General features: G+C 36.1%; 1 protein-coding gene across 6 annotated transcripts in view; it reads right to left on the bottom strand.

Annotated features, from left to right (window-relative positions):
* Window positions 1-14,708, bottom strand: part of PTBP3 (polypyrimidine tract binding protein 3) — an 88,384-nt gene extending 73,676 nt beyond the window's left edge. For 3 of the 6 annotated variants that reach the window (XM_039870728.1, XM_039870730.1, XM_039870727.1), the window contains exons 1-2: window positions 14,492-14,631; window positions 11,497-11,530 (exon numbers count right to left, since the gene is read on the bottom strand). In XM_039870728.1, the coding sequence (XP_039726662.1) occupies window positions 11,497-11,530; window positions 14,492-14,499 (42 nt within the window). In that variant the 5' untranslated portion in view covers window positions 14,500-14,631. Of the gene's footprint in view, window positions 1-11,496; window positions 11,531-14,491 lie in introns of all 6 variants that reach the window. The other 3 variants (XM_039870733.1, XM_039870729.1, XM_039870731.1) reach the window with 3 other exon arrangements.
* Between the last annotated feature and the right edge of the window lie 1,035 nt (window positions 14,709-15,743).

The following is a 15,743-nucleotide window of genomic DNA, read 5'->3' on the forward strand; positions in this document are numbered from 1 at the left end:
TCTAAACCCTGAAACTAGCATGAGTTGTCTGACCCAATGTCCTTTATACTTGCTATATTTAAGTAATAAACAGGTTGATCTGAAGTCTGAAACTAGCATGAATTATTAACTCCCATCTTCAAAATCAACCACAGAGAAACTGTAGAAGCTAGAGAGAGATGTAGATTTCAGGAACCAAAATAAGGAGAGAAAAACCCTAAGAAAGTTGAAGGACAACTTGAACTGGTATGTGGTGAGTGATGGAGATGAGTGGCTACACATTCTGACTGAGAACCCAAAAGTCTCACTGAGGGGACAAATTGGAAGAAGGCCTTTTTAAATTCTGTTCTTGCCTAAAAATATTTTCAGAGATACAGAGCCTCACCAGATTTGCCACAAAGATACATATTATAAATTTTTTGGAATAAAGTACTCAAATCATTGAAAAACAAAATTAAAAGATGATGCAAGAGATATAAAAAATAAAAGTGATCAGATATCTGGTGAAGTTTATATTGCCAAAAAAAAAAAGAAAAGAAAGTTGAGACCTGCAAAAAATGAGAATGTCTATTATATTCACAAGTTAAATTCCGGATCATTACCATAATGAAGTATAAAGAAAAAAGATAAATCAGCAGTTGAGCTGAAATAGCAATCAATCCCTCATAGAAACCAATGGACCAAACATACAAAACGACCAGAAAAAAAACAAATACAATCAATAACTTGAGCTAATAGATATACTGAATGCAGAACCAGACATCCAGCTAAGAATACACGTTTATAAAAACAGACATTGTATCATGTTGGCAAACTCTATCCTAAAGGAACAAATAGTATCTTAGGCTTTGTGAACCATACAGTCTCTGTCACAACTACAGAAAAACAACTACAGACAATATGAAAATAAACGACCATGGCTGTGTTCCAATAAAGCTTTATTCATAGACACTGAGATTTAAATCTCATCTATTTTTCACTTGTCACAAAACAACCTTTTGATTTTTTCCAATCATTTAGAAGTATAAAAACCATTTTAGTATAAAAACCGATGGCACTGAGCTTTAGTTAGGCCTTGGGTCACAGTCTGTCAACGCCTGTATTTGTTCATAAAAGAAGTTTCAATAGTATCCATAGGAATATATTAAACAGACTACAGTAAAATTACAAACAGGAACAAGAGTAGCTAATGTTTCTAAACTAGATTTTAAAAACCACTAAATAACACCTGAGTTGAAAGAAAATTTTTTTAAATTGTTAAGGAAAATGTAAAAATACTTAGATATAATGAAAATGCAAACAAAAATCCAAAACTTTAGATCTTAGGATCCAGCTTTAGAACTTGAAGATAAATTTATAGTTATAAATACATTTATCAAGAAATAGAAAATTAGAAAATAAGAGTTAACTATCTAATTCAAACCCAAATGAACATGAAGGAAGGAAAATTTAAGACTAGAAAATGAAATCGAGAACTGAAAAATCAACTAAAGATTATTAACAACCAAAAGCTAGTTCTTTTAAAACATTAATAACCTGGGCCCCTGGCATAACTGATCAAGGGAGAAGAAACAAACAATTCAGAATAAAAAAAGAAGAAATAACTAAAGACTATAGAAATTAAAAATTAACATGAGTAATATAAACTGCAGAATAAACTTATGAAATCAATAATGATGAAACAAATGTATTCTTAGAAAAATATAAAATCCCAAAATCAGTATGAGAGGAAACAGAGAACTTGATTTAACTGTAAGAATTAAAGGTAATGAAATAATAGACAAAGACCTCCCACCCACCACTCCCAACAGTGGCTCAGATGGGCTTATAGTTGAGATCAACCAAAGTTTCAAGAAAAAAATTGTTCCACAAAACAGCAAAAGAATGAAGAGTTATTTAGTTCATTTTAAGAGGCTAGTGTAATCTTGATGCCAAAAATAAAATTAGAAAAATCACCACTTTGCAACTATCATTATAACAACTAATTCAGGCAAGAACCATCAACAGAAGATAGAAGAGACATATTAACTGGGTCTCAAAGTATCACTCCACAAATACTTATTAGTTACAAAGGGAAACACATAAATTTACAGTGAAAAACCTGCTAAATACAACCTTAACCAAGTGATTAAAGTTAATATTACAAGTAATAGGACAAAGCACATCCTTTGCCTTCTGATACAATACACTTAGAAGAACATCACATCAATTCTGTGGTATTCCTGCCAAAAATAAATGACCCAAATAGTTATGAAGGAACAGATAAACTCAAAGTGACAAACATCCTGTACAATAACATGCCTATATTCTTTTGAAATGTCAGTGATGAATCACTGAGGAGCTATTTCATGTTAATTTCCTGATTTGGTAATTATACTACAGTAATATAAGAAAATGTCATTTTTTAGGTAATACACTTAAGTATTTAGGGGTTAAAAATAAATACAGTAAAGTAATATGTCAATGAAGTTTTAAAGAATCTCCTGACAAGTTATTGATTATGAAGGGAAAATCAGACATTTAATAGTGAAGAATCCTAGCTGACAATCACATTAACCAATTGATGATTCAGAAGAGAACCAAAAATGTATATATACATATACAGACAGATAGATGTATACCTACAGAAAAAATATAGAGAGAAAATGAATAAATATGGTATAAAAAAAAACTGCGCAAATGTTACCTACCCACTAAATGGTTATATAAAAAATTTCGAACTATTCTGCAACCTTTTTCTAAGTTTGTACAGTCATGAGCCACTTAACAACAAGGATACGTTCTGGGAAACGTGTCATTAAACATCACAGAGTGTACTTACACAAACCTAGATGGTATAGACTACTACTACACACACAGGCTATATGGTATAGTGTATTGCTCCTAGGATAAAAACCTGTACAGCATGTTACTGTACAAAACAACAAGATTAAACCAAGCACAAGAGAGAATGATGCAACCAAGAGACATGGTAAACATGAGATAAATGTATGAGGCTGCCAGTGATAATACACCATACTGTTTTACAGCAAACTTTTATTTTTATAAGTAGAAAGAGTACACTCTAAAATAATGATAAAAAGTATAGTAAATACATAAACCAGTAAGTCATTTATTATCATTATCAAATAATATGTACTGTACATAACTGTATGTGCTATACTTTTATAAAATGGCAAGGCAGGTTTCTTTATACCAGCATCACCATAAACAAGTGAGTAATGTGTTGCACTATGACGTCACTAGGCAATAGGAATATTTCAGCTCCAATATAATCTTATGGGACTATGATTGTATGTGTGGTCCACTGTTGTCTGAAACATTAAGTGGTACATGAATGTACTGAAATTTAAAAATTTAAAAATTTTAAAAATAAGATATCAATGAAATTCACCGCATTAGTACACTAAGAAAAAGGAAAACTGTTATAAAGGAAAAATCAAACTATGTATAAACTATGGTAAGCTATTAGAGAGATAATGTGGTCATATAAAAAAGTCACATGCATAGTAATTTACAACCAAAAGATATTTGGACTTACATAATCTTACTTGGATAGTAATAAGCTATTTTATTATTTATTTTTTCCATATTTATTCACCATTTAGAGTTAAGTAGTTGATTTAGTTATGTATGGATGCATAACAAATTACCCCGAAATTTAGCAGCTGAAAAAAAAAAACAAGTATTTTTTTTTTAATTTAATTTCTGTGAGTCAGGAACCTGGGCATGGCTTAGCTAGGGCCTCTGGCTCAGAGTCTCTAACAGGCTAGAATCCCCTCAAGGCTCAATAGAGGAAATGGAGGATCCGCTTCCAGCTTACTCAAGTGGTTGCTGGCAGTATTTGCTCTGTATATGGTCCTCTCCATAAGGTAGCTCACAACATAGCAGCTCACTTTTATCAGAGTGAGCAAAGAGAAAGCAAGAGAAGGCATTGTTTTGAAATCTAGTTCTTCAAGCTGATTACAACCTACAACTTGCTATTTGTTGTTCCTTTGGCACATCCATTCTTTAACCTATCCCACAGATTAAAAGAAAAGAACAAGAAAGATATATCATATAAATACTAATCATAAGAAAACTGGAATGACTATATTAGCATCAGAGAGAGTGGGCTTCAACTGCAACTACCACTAGAGACAAAGATGTACACTGAAAATGAAAAAAAAAGGTCAATTCATCAAAAAAATAACATTCTTAATAGTGAATATATCCAATAACCGACTTTCAAAATACATAAAGCAAAAGCTGATAGAATTGCAAAGAGAAATAACAAATCCACAATTATAGATGGAAATTTCATTATTCCTCTCTTCTTTCAGTAATTAACAGAACAAACAGAAAGAAAACTACTAAGGATATGGAAGACTTAAATTTTCAGGATATAGACGACTTAAATTTTCAATCAGCTTATCCTATTGACATTTATACAACCCTACATCCCCCCCAAAAATAAACTGTACATTCTTTTCAAGTATATATAGAACATTCATAAAGGCAGGTCATATACTTGACCTTAAAACAAGTCTCAGGAAACGTAAAAAAACTGAAATAATATAAAGTACGTTCTCTGATCCAAGTAGTATTTAAGAAAAAAAACAAAACAAAACAAAACAGTAACAAAGATATTTGGAAAATCTCAAAATATTTATAAATTAAACCACATACTTAAATCATGGGTCAAAAGAGAAATCATAGGAAGAGTAGAAAGTATTTTGAACTAAGTGAAAATAAAAACCTAGCATATCAAAATTTGTGGGATGCAGTGAAAGAAATTTAAAAATCTGAATTGTACAATACCTATTTTTAAAAAACTGAATTCATAATTTAAAAACCTTCCCACAAAAAAAATGCACCCACAAAAAGCTACACTGATGAATTCTACCAAATGTTTAAGGGTAGAAATAAAACTAATTTCACACAAACTCTTCAAAAAGGAAGGGATCCTTTCCAACTCATGTCAGTTTGGTTATCCGATAGTTTCTGTCTTTTAAGGAATTTGTACACTCATTTAAACTTCTATTATATCATTCCTTCTACTTTAATCTACTTTGAATAAAAATGAATAGAAAACAATTACACTTTGAGGATGCAGCTAAAGCTATGCTTAAAGGTAGATTTATAGCATTCAGTGATTATCCTAAGGCAAAATACTAAGTGCTGGTGCAAATTTGTAGCAATACTAACTCTCATACACTACTAAGTAGTAATCTGGATCTAGTAAACCTGACATATGCACTACCCCTACCACCCGGCAATTTCTCTTCTGGTAAGCAGACTTCTAACATGGTCCCTAATCTCCACAGCTAGTACTTCACACCCAGGTGTAACTCCCTCCCCTTAAATGTGGGCTGCACCTAGTGACTTGCCTCTAACAACAGAATAGAGCCAAAAGTGATGGGATACTACCTCTGAGATTAGGTTGCAAAGAACTGACTTCTGCCTAAATTTTACTTTGTCTTTTCTTGGTTACTTGGTAATAGCAAGTTGCTGAAGCAAGCTGCTCTATGAAGAGACCAACATGGCAAGGAATTGAGGGCAGCCTCCAGCCAACAACCAATGAGGAAGTGAGGTCCACAGCTCAACAGCCTAGGAGGAACTGACTCCTGAGAACAAGCAGGTAAGTGGGGGTGGAAGCAGATTTCTTCCTCAGAAGATGACTGCAGCACCTACTAATACTTTGATAGCGCTTGGTGAGAGCTCCAGAGCCAGAGGACCCAACTGTGCCATGCCCAGATTCCTAACACACAGAAAATATGAGATTAAGCTTAACAATAATTAATAAATGTTGGTTTAAGCTGCTACACCTTCCCAAAAAAATCCCAAATCAAGAAAAACAAATTAAACCCAACATAAACAAAAAGAAGAAAATAATAGTGAAATTTATAAAATAGAAGAGTTAACCAATACAAAAAATAAAACTCCAAACTGAATTTTGAAAAAGATCAGATATATTGAAAGCCTCTAGCTAGGCCAATCAGGAAAAAAAAGAAAACATGAATTACCTATATCAGAGTACTGAAAACATGGAAATAATTACATATCCAAGAGAAATTAAAAAGATAACTAAATATTGTTAACTTATGCCCATAACAACTTAGCTGAAATGTACAAATGCCTTGAAAGATCTAAAGTCAACAACCCATTCATGTTACCAAAAAACAGCAAATGAGAAATAGAAAAGAATTTTCTCAACCTGAAAAAGGCATTTAAGAAAAACATACAGCTAACAAAGACTGCCTGTTTTCCCTTCAGAGCAGGAATGAGGCAAGGATGTTGTCACTTCTATCAACATTATACTGGACGTCCTAAATTTTGTGTTAAGAAAAAAAAGTCATCCAGATTGGAAAGGAAGAAATAAAACTATATTCACAGATGACATGATCATGTGTGTAAAAAAAAAAAAAATCCTAAGAAAAAATTTTAAAAATAACATAGTAATGTTGTAAGTTACAAAGTCGACACACAAACCATTTCTATATATTGACAAGAAAAATACCATTTATGTTTACAAAAAAAAGGGATACATTTAAAATATACATGCAAAACTTATACACCAAGTACTACAAAACAGCACTAAAAGTAATCGAAGACCTAAAAAATTGAGATATTCATTTCACAGATGACTCAATATGATTGAAATGTCAATTACCCCCTATAAACGATCTATGCAATCCCAGTCAGTTTAACAGCTTCTCTTGTAGAAACTGACAAGCTAAAATTTCTAAATGAAATTCATATGACATAGCATAGCTGAAACAATTTTGATAAAGAATAATTAAGTTGGAGGACCTATACTTGATTTAATCATCCCATTAAGTATTTATGGCCTACATATACCAACTAAAAGACAGAGATTGTCAGAATGGATTGAAAAAAAGACCTAACTGTATGTTGTCTACAAGAAACCTACTCTAAAATAGGCAAAAGATTTAACAAACATTCACAAAAGATGGTAAGTTAATGGCTAATAATCACAGGATAGGGTATAGGCACATGAAAGGATTCAAAACAGGTCAATGCAAATTAGAACTATGAGATACTACTAGTCATTCCAGTTACACTCACCAGAATGGCTAAAAGTGAAGACTGGCAATACCAAGTGCTGTCAAGGATGAGGCAACCTGAACTCTAATACAAAGCTGCTCAGAATTTAAAGTGGTACAACATTATGCAATAACAGTTTGACAGTTTCTCACCAAGTTAAACATATACGTATCCAATTCTACTCCTAAGCATGGTGTAGAATGAAATATACATTTACCCAAAGGCATACACAAATGTTTATAGTAGTTTTATTCATAACAGGCAAAATCTGCAAAGACTCAAATGTCCAACAAGAGAATAGATTTTTAAATATTGTGATATATTCACACAATGGAATACTCTCAAAACCGAAAAAGAACAAACTACTGATACAGGCAACATGGATGAATCTAAAAATTATTTTACTGAGTAAAAGAAGATATCCAAGAGCACATACTACATACATGAAGTATGAACACAGCATGTCCTCAAATAACATTGTTTCATTCAATGTTGTTTCATTATGACATTGATGAGGGGGGAAAAACTCAATTCCCACCTGGGATCACTGTCTGTCTGTATGAGTTTTCTCCGGAAAATGCAGTTGCCTTCCACATCCCAAAGCTGTGCATGTGAGGTGAACTGGTATGTCTACATTGTCCCAGTGTGAGTGTGAATGTGTGATACACCCTGTAATGGAAGGGCATTCTGTCCACAGCTGGTTCCTGCCTTGAGCCCTAAGCTGCGGGAAGAGGCTCCAGCCACCCAAGACCCTGAACTGAAATAAACACATTGGAAAATAATTATCTCACGTGTTTTTATTAATCTTTCTTAAATACATCATGTATGTATTCCTTGAGTGCATGTAAACATCTATTCCAATGTTTAATATTAGAAATGTTTTAGGTCTTTATTTAAAAATCTGGTGATGTTTTTGTGATCAGAAATATGCTGTAAGAACTTAACTCTTATTTATATCAGTAGTCTATGGTAAAATTAGTTTCGTTATACGTCGTTTTACTTAAAGTCATAGTTTCCAAGGACCTACTGGATGACATTAAGTGAAGACTTACTGTATTTTATTTCATTTATATGAAGTTTAGAAACAGGTAAAGTTAACCTACGGTGATAGAAATCAGAACAGTTGCCTAGATTGGGTCTGGAAAAAGGCAACAGGGAACATTTGGAATGATGTTATTGTCTTGATTTAGGGACTAGGAAACACAGGTGGATACATCTGTCAAAATGTACTATACTGCATCCACTAGACTTGTGCATTTCATTCTGTAAATTACAACTCAGTTTAAGAGAAAAAACATTCTATATATTCTATAGTTCAAGCACGGCAGTAGGCAAACTTTTCTGTAAAGGTCCAGAAGTAAATATTTTAAGCTTTATGGTCATATGGTCTCTGCCACAACTACTCAACTGTCATTGTATAGTGAAAGGAGGCATGCAGTATGAAAACGAACGAGCATGGCTGTGTTCCAGTAAAACTACTTACAAAAACAGGTGGCAAGTTGGATTGGGCCCACAGGCTATACTTTGCTAATCCCTGGTCAAGCAAATAGAAAATTCATCTTCGTAATTAATTTAAATATGCAGTATTGTTCTTTCCTATATAGTTATAGGCATGGTAATTATTAGAAGCCAATTATTGTCCTTCCTAAACGCTTGAGTTTTTCTATATTAATCTAATCACTTAAAATAGGAAAATAACCCAGAAAGATACTAAAATATGTTTAATATGGAAGATTATCATTAAAAAAAAAATCATGTTTTAATAGCTACTATATTTTGAGAAAATAACCAAGAATGTAAGAAACATTTGAGTTTCAGATAAACTAGCTAGTAATAATTAAAGTAGAAGCTGGAAATATAAAATACACTTAGGTACATACACAAAAAGCTAAGTCACTCACAATGCTGACACTGATTTATCTGGTATAATAAAGTTCTTGAAACGTCAGTCATAATCACTTGGCTGGTTCTTCATTTAAAAGAACTGAAAATTAAGGATAGCAATTTCTTACTGTCTCTAAAAGCATTTCAAAATATGACATATTAGGAAATAGGTATTTCATGAGAAGCACCAAAACTAATTTTCTTAATTTTCTTGTCTAATGTAGAGAAGACTTAAAAATTGATACCCTGAACGTACCATAAAACACGCAAGGTATACAAGTAGATATAAGTAAATCTCAAATATGACCCTAAACTGACTGAAAATGTTTACCTGTCTTCAAGAAAATTCCAACCTAAAAAAAAAGAATTTAATTCTCTCTCACCATGGTACATATCTAATAAGAAGAAACACTAGCAAAATTAGAAGGTTGAGGTTCCAGTATAAGTTTGCCACCTAACCATCTGTGTGACAATTTGGCGTTCATTTATTCATCAGTATTTTGGAGATCTTATCATGTCTCAAACGCTGGAAACAAAGTAGTGAAGAAATATCAAAAATTCCTGCCCTCATGACACATTCTAGCGAATCACTAATCTCTAAAAACAATTATTTTCTTTCTCTAAAATAATGGATTTCATATTTTCAATTCTTTGAGGAAGAAATCCATACTTTTCCTGAACCCAGGAAAGCAATTTAGGGAGCATAATCTGAAATCCGGTTGTGCCACTGGCTAAAACTATTTGTGGTATCATCACATTCAGACAGCAAACAGAAGATAAGTAACTGAAATTCTTGAAGGACTTATTTAAATTTGCTAATTTTGGTTAACAATCTAGATGAAAAATAAGCCTTACTGGCCTATTACTTGGTAACTTCCTCAGATGGGATCCAAGAAGGAAGCAGAACATTTTTTGAGAAATCTCTCCATATAATGAATAATTTTACAGACATATCCAGCATTTAAGTCTATAAAAACATAGATTGCCTAGTGAATCAACTAATCAGCTTATCTTTTCTTCAAAGTAGGATCTGATCTTTGTTTTTAAAGTCCTTGCTACAGAAAAGGTAGTCAGAAATCCAAATCATATATTCAAATCCCATTCCTGTGTCTAATCTATCTTTTATTTATCATCAAGTTACATTTTTCCCCAGCAAGAAAACAGGACAACCCTTCAAGCATAATTCCTCATCTCCAAAATGTTAAGTTTTTTAAATGTCTCATATATTCGTTTTTCCCCTAGATAAATTCTAGAATCACAAATTACATTTCTGATGAGACCAAACCAAAATTCACTTTAAATATCCCTTCTTGCAGTTTCTAATCTGAGTAATCCTTGCCAAATCAGAAACTGACTTGTTATTTACCACAAACAACAACAATAAAACTATACCCCACCATTTATTTTCAATTCATAAAATATGCTCAAAATTTGCCAAAGCAAACTAATGCTACCAACTTCAAAAGACAGTTCAAGCAATAGTTCCCAATTATGCCCATCTTGGACATACTACTGTTAATCTCGAATGCTTTATGCTGTGTTTATGCTTATTTTTAAACGTGTTTTAAGAACATGAATGCCACCATCAGATCCAGTAAGTGCAAATGCGGAAGTGTGGAAACGGCTAGTGAGACAGACGATGGACAAAAAGTTGTATAACTTTACATTTATGTATTTTAATACCTATAATAAAAACACGAAGTCTTTCTATTTTCTACAGTGATCTGAACTGTAAGTGGCCTCTAGAACCAGGTTCTCAACTCAGCTATATCAAATACCAAATTGCTAAAGGAAACCTTAAAACACCCATTTATATTTTAAAAGCCTCATATTGATGAATACTGTTTACTTGGTTTATATTTTAGAATCCAATAAATGAGAAGACTTTAATAAAACTGAAATGACTTAGAAGAATCATTACTGTGAAATATTAATGATCTAGCTCTCCTGCTGTTCACCTTTTAGACAGAACCCTCATTACTGGCAGCTAGGTATAACGGGGGTAGGAGTGGGGAAGATCAGGCTTTGGAATCAGGAAAATATGGGTTTGAATTCTGGTGCACCAAACCTTAAACACAAATTTCTGAACCTAAGTTTTTCATCCCTAAATTGGGACTATTAATACCTACCTTGAAAAACTTATAATAATTAGTGAAAACACATGTAAAGCAGCTGGCACATAGTAGTTATGGAAGAAATTTCAGCTGCTATTATAATTTAATTACTCATAAGCACACCTAAAGAAGATATAAGAAAGGACATGATAGGAAAATAAATCAAAACCTAGGTTACATTTAACTGCTCAAACAAAATAAAATAAACAAACACGTACCACGATAGTTCAAGTGAAACTTTGGGCTAAACTTTTTAGACATACAAAATAATACTGTAGCCCGTCTTTATAAATATGTAAAATCCAAAATTAGCTACAGAAGCACTTATTTTGGAATTAAAGAAAAACAAAAGATTATCATCATACAGTAAAACAGATAATTTTATGAACAGGTGAGATGATTTCCCACTGGAAAAATAATGCCAAAACTAAGATTTAAAAGTGCTAATGAAAGGATAGTAAAAGATTCCTACCTTTAAACCGACTGCTATAAGATCTGTAACAACACTGTATGGAAAAAGTAAAAAGAGAAAATGGAAAACAAAGTTAGAGATCAAGTTTTTAAAAGACAGATAATAAGATTAAAGAAAAAAAAAGAAAAAGCATTATAACAAATAATAAAAATAAGAATGTGATGAATTGTGAAAGGTTAATACAAAGAAAAGTGATGGGGACAGCCTAGCAACAGCAAAGTATAAAGCAAAGTTTTAATAGCAGTGTGTAAGAAACAACTAATACATTTTATTTTATTATTCAGAAAAACATAGTTGTGATTCAATAAAATTAGTAAGTATATGTTTATCCATTTACCTCTTTTCAACAAATCCAAACCAAAACTTAAAATCACCAAAGTTCATTCTTTTACATCACTTTTAACAAGTTTAAATGAAACAAGACTAGTGAGTGGATTTTATAGAAATAGAAGGTATCTTGCAAATTTGCATCTACTACCCAAAACAGCTCACCAAAATATAGCTAAGATAGTCTCTCAGAACACATCAAATTTCTAACATCAAAAATTTCAAAGATTTGTTTTTTAAAAAAATTCTACCACATCAAAACTGTTTAAGTATAAATTATCTCAGGAGGAAATGAACAAATACACACACGACAGTTGGGATTTGAGGAGGAACTAGAAAAATATGATGACTGGTGGTTTGTTGTTTTTCAACTATCCAAAATAATTTTTAAAAAGACCTTTTTCAGGCTGTGGTAAAATGTAGTAATTTAATTAGCCTCCTGAAAGCCAAAATTCACTATGTTCAAAACCACATTCCTTAACACCAAGGTGTAAAAACCCCTATATAAAGTTCTGCTAAACAAAACCCATCTCTTCTAACCCCAAAGAAACTGTCTTCAATTAAGTCAGTCCCCATAACTCCTAAAAGAAAGCTATAACTAAATTCTATATATTGTTAATAACCTATGTCATCATTACTTAATAAAAGTAAATAAATTTATGACTCCACACTGTTTAATGATGCAAATTTAACTGTTTTAAACAATAACCATGTACATTTGTTATATTTCCTTCTAGACTTTTGAATTTCATTTGTCTGAAATTTAAACATGATAAATAACTGATGTTTGTGCATAAAAAATAAGACTGTGTAATATACTATGGTATTGGTTCTGTTGTAAAGAGTAAATCTGTGTAAATCTTTTGCAACAGGACCAATACCATAGTATATTACACAGTCTTGAACTCCCAAATGAACTTACCTTTCCAGGATCTTATTGCCTCACATATTTAAATCATTAAACTCATTAGTAACTTTAGAGTGAAGAGTTATCTTTTTTCAACATTGTCCAAAAGAGTAAGTTTGCACTTCACGCTGTGCGAGAGTTTAACAGCCAAGATGCATAACCCAGGAGTTCTTTATTATCACCATAAAATTTCCAATACAAAAGCTAACCTGCTTCCATATCTCAAGTCAAACTGTCTCACCACAATTCACTACACATAATGAAATACTAATTTCACAGCCTTCCTAACTGAAATAGTGGTGTAATTACACGAATTAAAAATAGCAAAATTTTGCACACATATAAAGTGTAACTGAATAAGGTGGTGTGAAATGAGTTTTCAACAATGTTCTCAGAGAAGCTTCAATTAAACAATAGTTTCGATTAAATAAAAAATACTTTAAAAAATATCACGACCATAAATGAAATATAAAACTGAACTTTGTCTAATCTAATGTCTGTAAGCAGTGTGCAATCCGCATTCAAATGAGTTAATCCACTATATGAAATACACTTAATAATGAAACTAGAATAAAGTCTAATGAAGAGAAAAATTGTTGGAAGGTTCCATCGTCTTTACACAGCATGACAACAATCATCAACTATATGGCAACAAGTACACGGTTTTTCCTGTTCAAGCAAGTTCTACGTATTCTACCACCAAGAGGTTTACAAAAATCTTGTCATCAAAAGCAGGTAAAAGGCCAAACAGAACCTCAAATGCATAATGGGAATAAAGTGGACCTGCAAGTTGTAAGAGAGCTGGGGATTTTTTAAAAAACTCTTGATGTACATATGCTACGACCTTCAATTAATTCACTTAGATCCTAATCTAGTTGTTTCCTTAATCACTAAAATATCTGTTAGGTCCTAACCCATATCCCTAAGTCCCCAAGAGAAATATTTATATAGGTAATTCTAAATCTTTTTATTTTGATCACGGGCCTCATTAACTTTTAGAGCGCCTGAAGGCTCTCCGAAAATTGCACTTACACGATATTTTACATACATGGCAGGAAATTCACGAAGTTTCTTGAGGGTGGGGGTTGGGGTGGGGGAGGACGTCCAGGATCACTAAGACCAGACGCCTGGTATACCGAAATCGTTAACACAGCTCGGAGCACAAGTCCGGAGACCTCGGCCGGTTCCCCGGCATGCCGAGACCCCCGCGTGGGGCCCTGGCTTCGGCACCAGGTCGCCGCCCAGACGTGTACCGACGCGTGCACTCGCCATCCGCCACTCGGCGGCTACTCGCCTCCCCGCCAGGGGAAAATCCAGTGCTCGCCCCACCTCACCCCGGTAAACAGCAACTCCCCAAGCTGAAGGACGCGCGCCCCGAGCGCCGCCTCCGCCTCCCCCAGCGCCGCGCACCATTTTCTGAGAGGAAGTGTCGGGAGGCCGGGCCAGGCTCCCCAGACTCCGGGCGCCGAGGGCGGCCCCCGGCCCCCAGCGGCTGCACCGGGCTTTCCTCCACTTCCCGGTGTGAGGGTGTGAGGGAACGGATATTATGGGGGCGCCTCGTGGGGGACCGCCCCTCGGCGATTCGGGCTCCCCTAGGAGGCACCCGGAAGCCCCGCCGTCGGGTTCGGCCGGGGCCGCTCCTCCGGCCGCCAGCGCCGCGCCCGGCTCTCGAGCTCCCCGGCCTCCGCACGTCCGGACGAGAGCCCAAAGGAAGCGGGGCAAAGCGCAGCCCGGCGCGGCCGCCGCGCAGCCAACACTTACCCATCCATGGCCCAGACGGAGGAGCGCACACCGTGCGGGGACTGACGGGCTCACTGCGAGCGGAGGGAGGAGGCGGCGGCGGCAGGGCGGCTCCGGGGGACGGGCAAGCGGTGCCGCTCCGGAGCCCCGGACGGTCGGAGGTAGAAGGAGAGTGGGAAACAGGGGCGGAGACCAGGGACGCTCCCGCCACCACCGCGCCCCCGCCTTCCCCACTCCGCAAGCGCGTCCCCGCCTCGCCTCACTCCGCCCCTCGGCGTCGACGCCCTCCCTAGGCCCCGCCCTCAGCCGGCCTCCGGCTCGGCTCCAGGGCGCCCTCTTCCGGCGCTCTCCCTAAGACCCGCCTCCTGGCCCCTCGTCCCCGCGCGCGCTCCGCGCGCGTCCCCCTCCCGCGTTCACGGGAACGCGCGTCTGTGCTTGCCGTTTCGCTGCCGTTTCGCTGCCGCTCCCGCCCTCCCGCGGGCTCCGCTGGCCTTCGGGCTTCTGCACCCAGGGCTGCCTGGCTTGCACACTTTCCTCTACCGGCGGGAAAAACGTTGGGATCTGACTCCGGAGAGTAGGTAGGAGTGTCCCGCGAGGACCGCGGAACCACGGCAGAATTGCCTCGGGTGGGCGAGGCTATCGGTGGCTCGGCCCCAAGCACGGAGGCCAGGCGCGGGCTGTAGTCCCCGGAGTCCCGGGCCCTGCAGTTCGAGGAAGCCGATGCTCGAGACCCCGGCGGGGGAGAACTCGCGGTGCTGGAAGTCGACTCTGGGAACCGCACCGCTCCATAGGTTTGGTTGGGATTAAGATGAAAGAGACTACCCCGAACTTGAGAACATTTGTATTTTAGTCTTCGAGAGCTTTTCGACCCGACAGTCTGGGATTGACTTTATATGAAACATTCATTACACAGTATGGGATGGCCACATAAAGCCAGCATTTTGTAAAAGTTTTCACTTTCTTCTATGTAAAAAAAAAACAAAAACCAAAACCTATGAGGGAGTGATAACCGTTTTTCAGATAAAAATTTAGACACAGATATGGTAATTTGCCCAGTTTCACAGCCACGGGAGCCCTTACCTCTAGTTTGCGCAAAATTGTATGTCTATAATAGTGGTAACTCGCTTTTTTTCCCCCTTTGTATTCTGTCTTGTTCTGAAATTGAATGATCTTTCAATTCACAGATCACCAATCTGTGAGTCACTAAACGCTATCCTCGACCAAATTCTTAATCTCCCGAGTAGAAAGGGCTGCTCTGCCTCGTTTGAAAAGC

This window comes from Pteropus medius, unplaced genomic scaffold (genome assembly GCF_902729225.1).
Source record: "Pteropus medius unplaced genomic scaffold, Ma_sr-lr_union100, whole genome shotgun sequence".
Classification (NCBI taxonomy): domain Eukaryota; kingdom Metazoa; phylum Chordata; class Mammalia; order Chiroptera; family Pteropodidae; genus Pteropus; species Pteropus medius.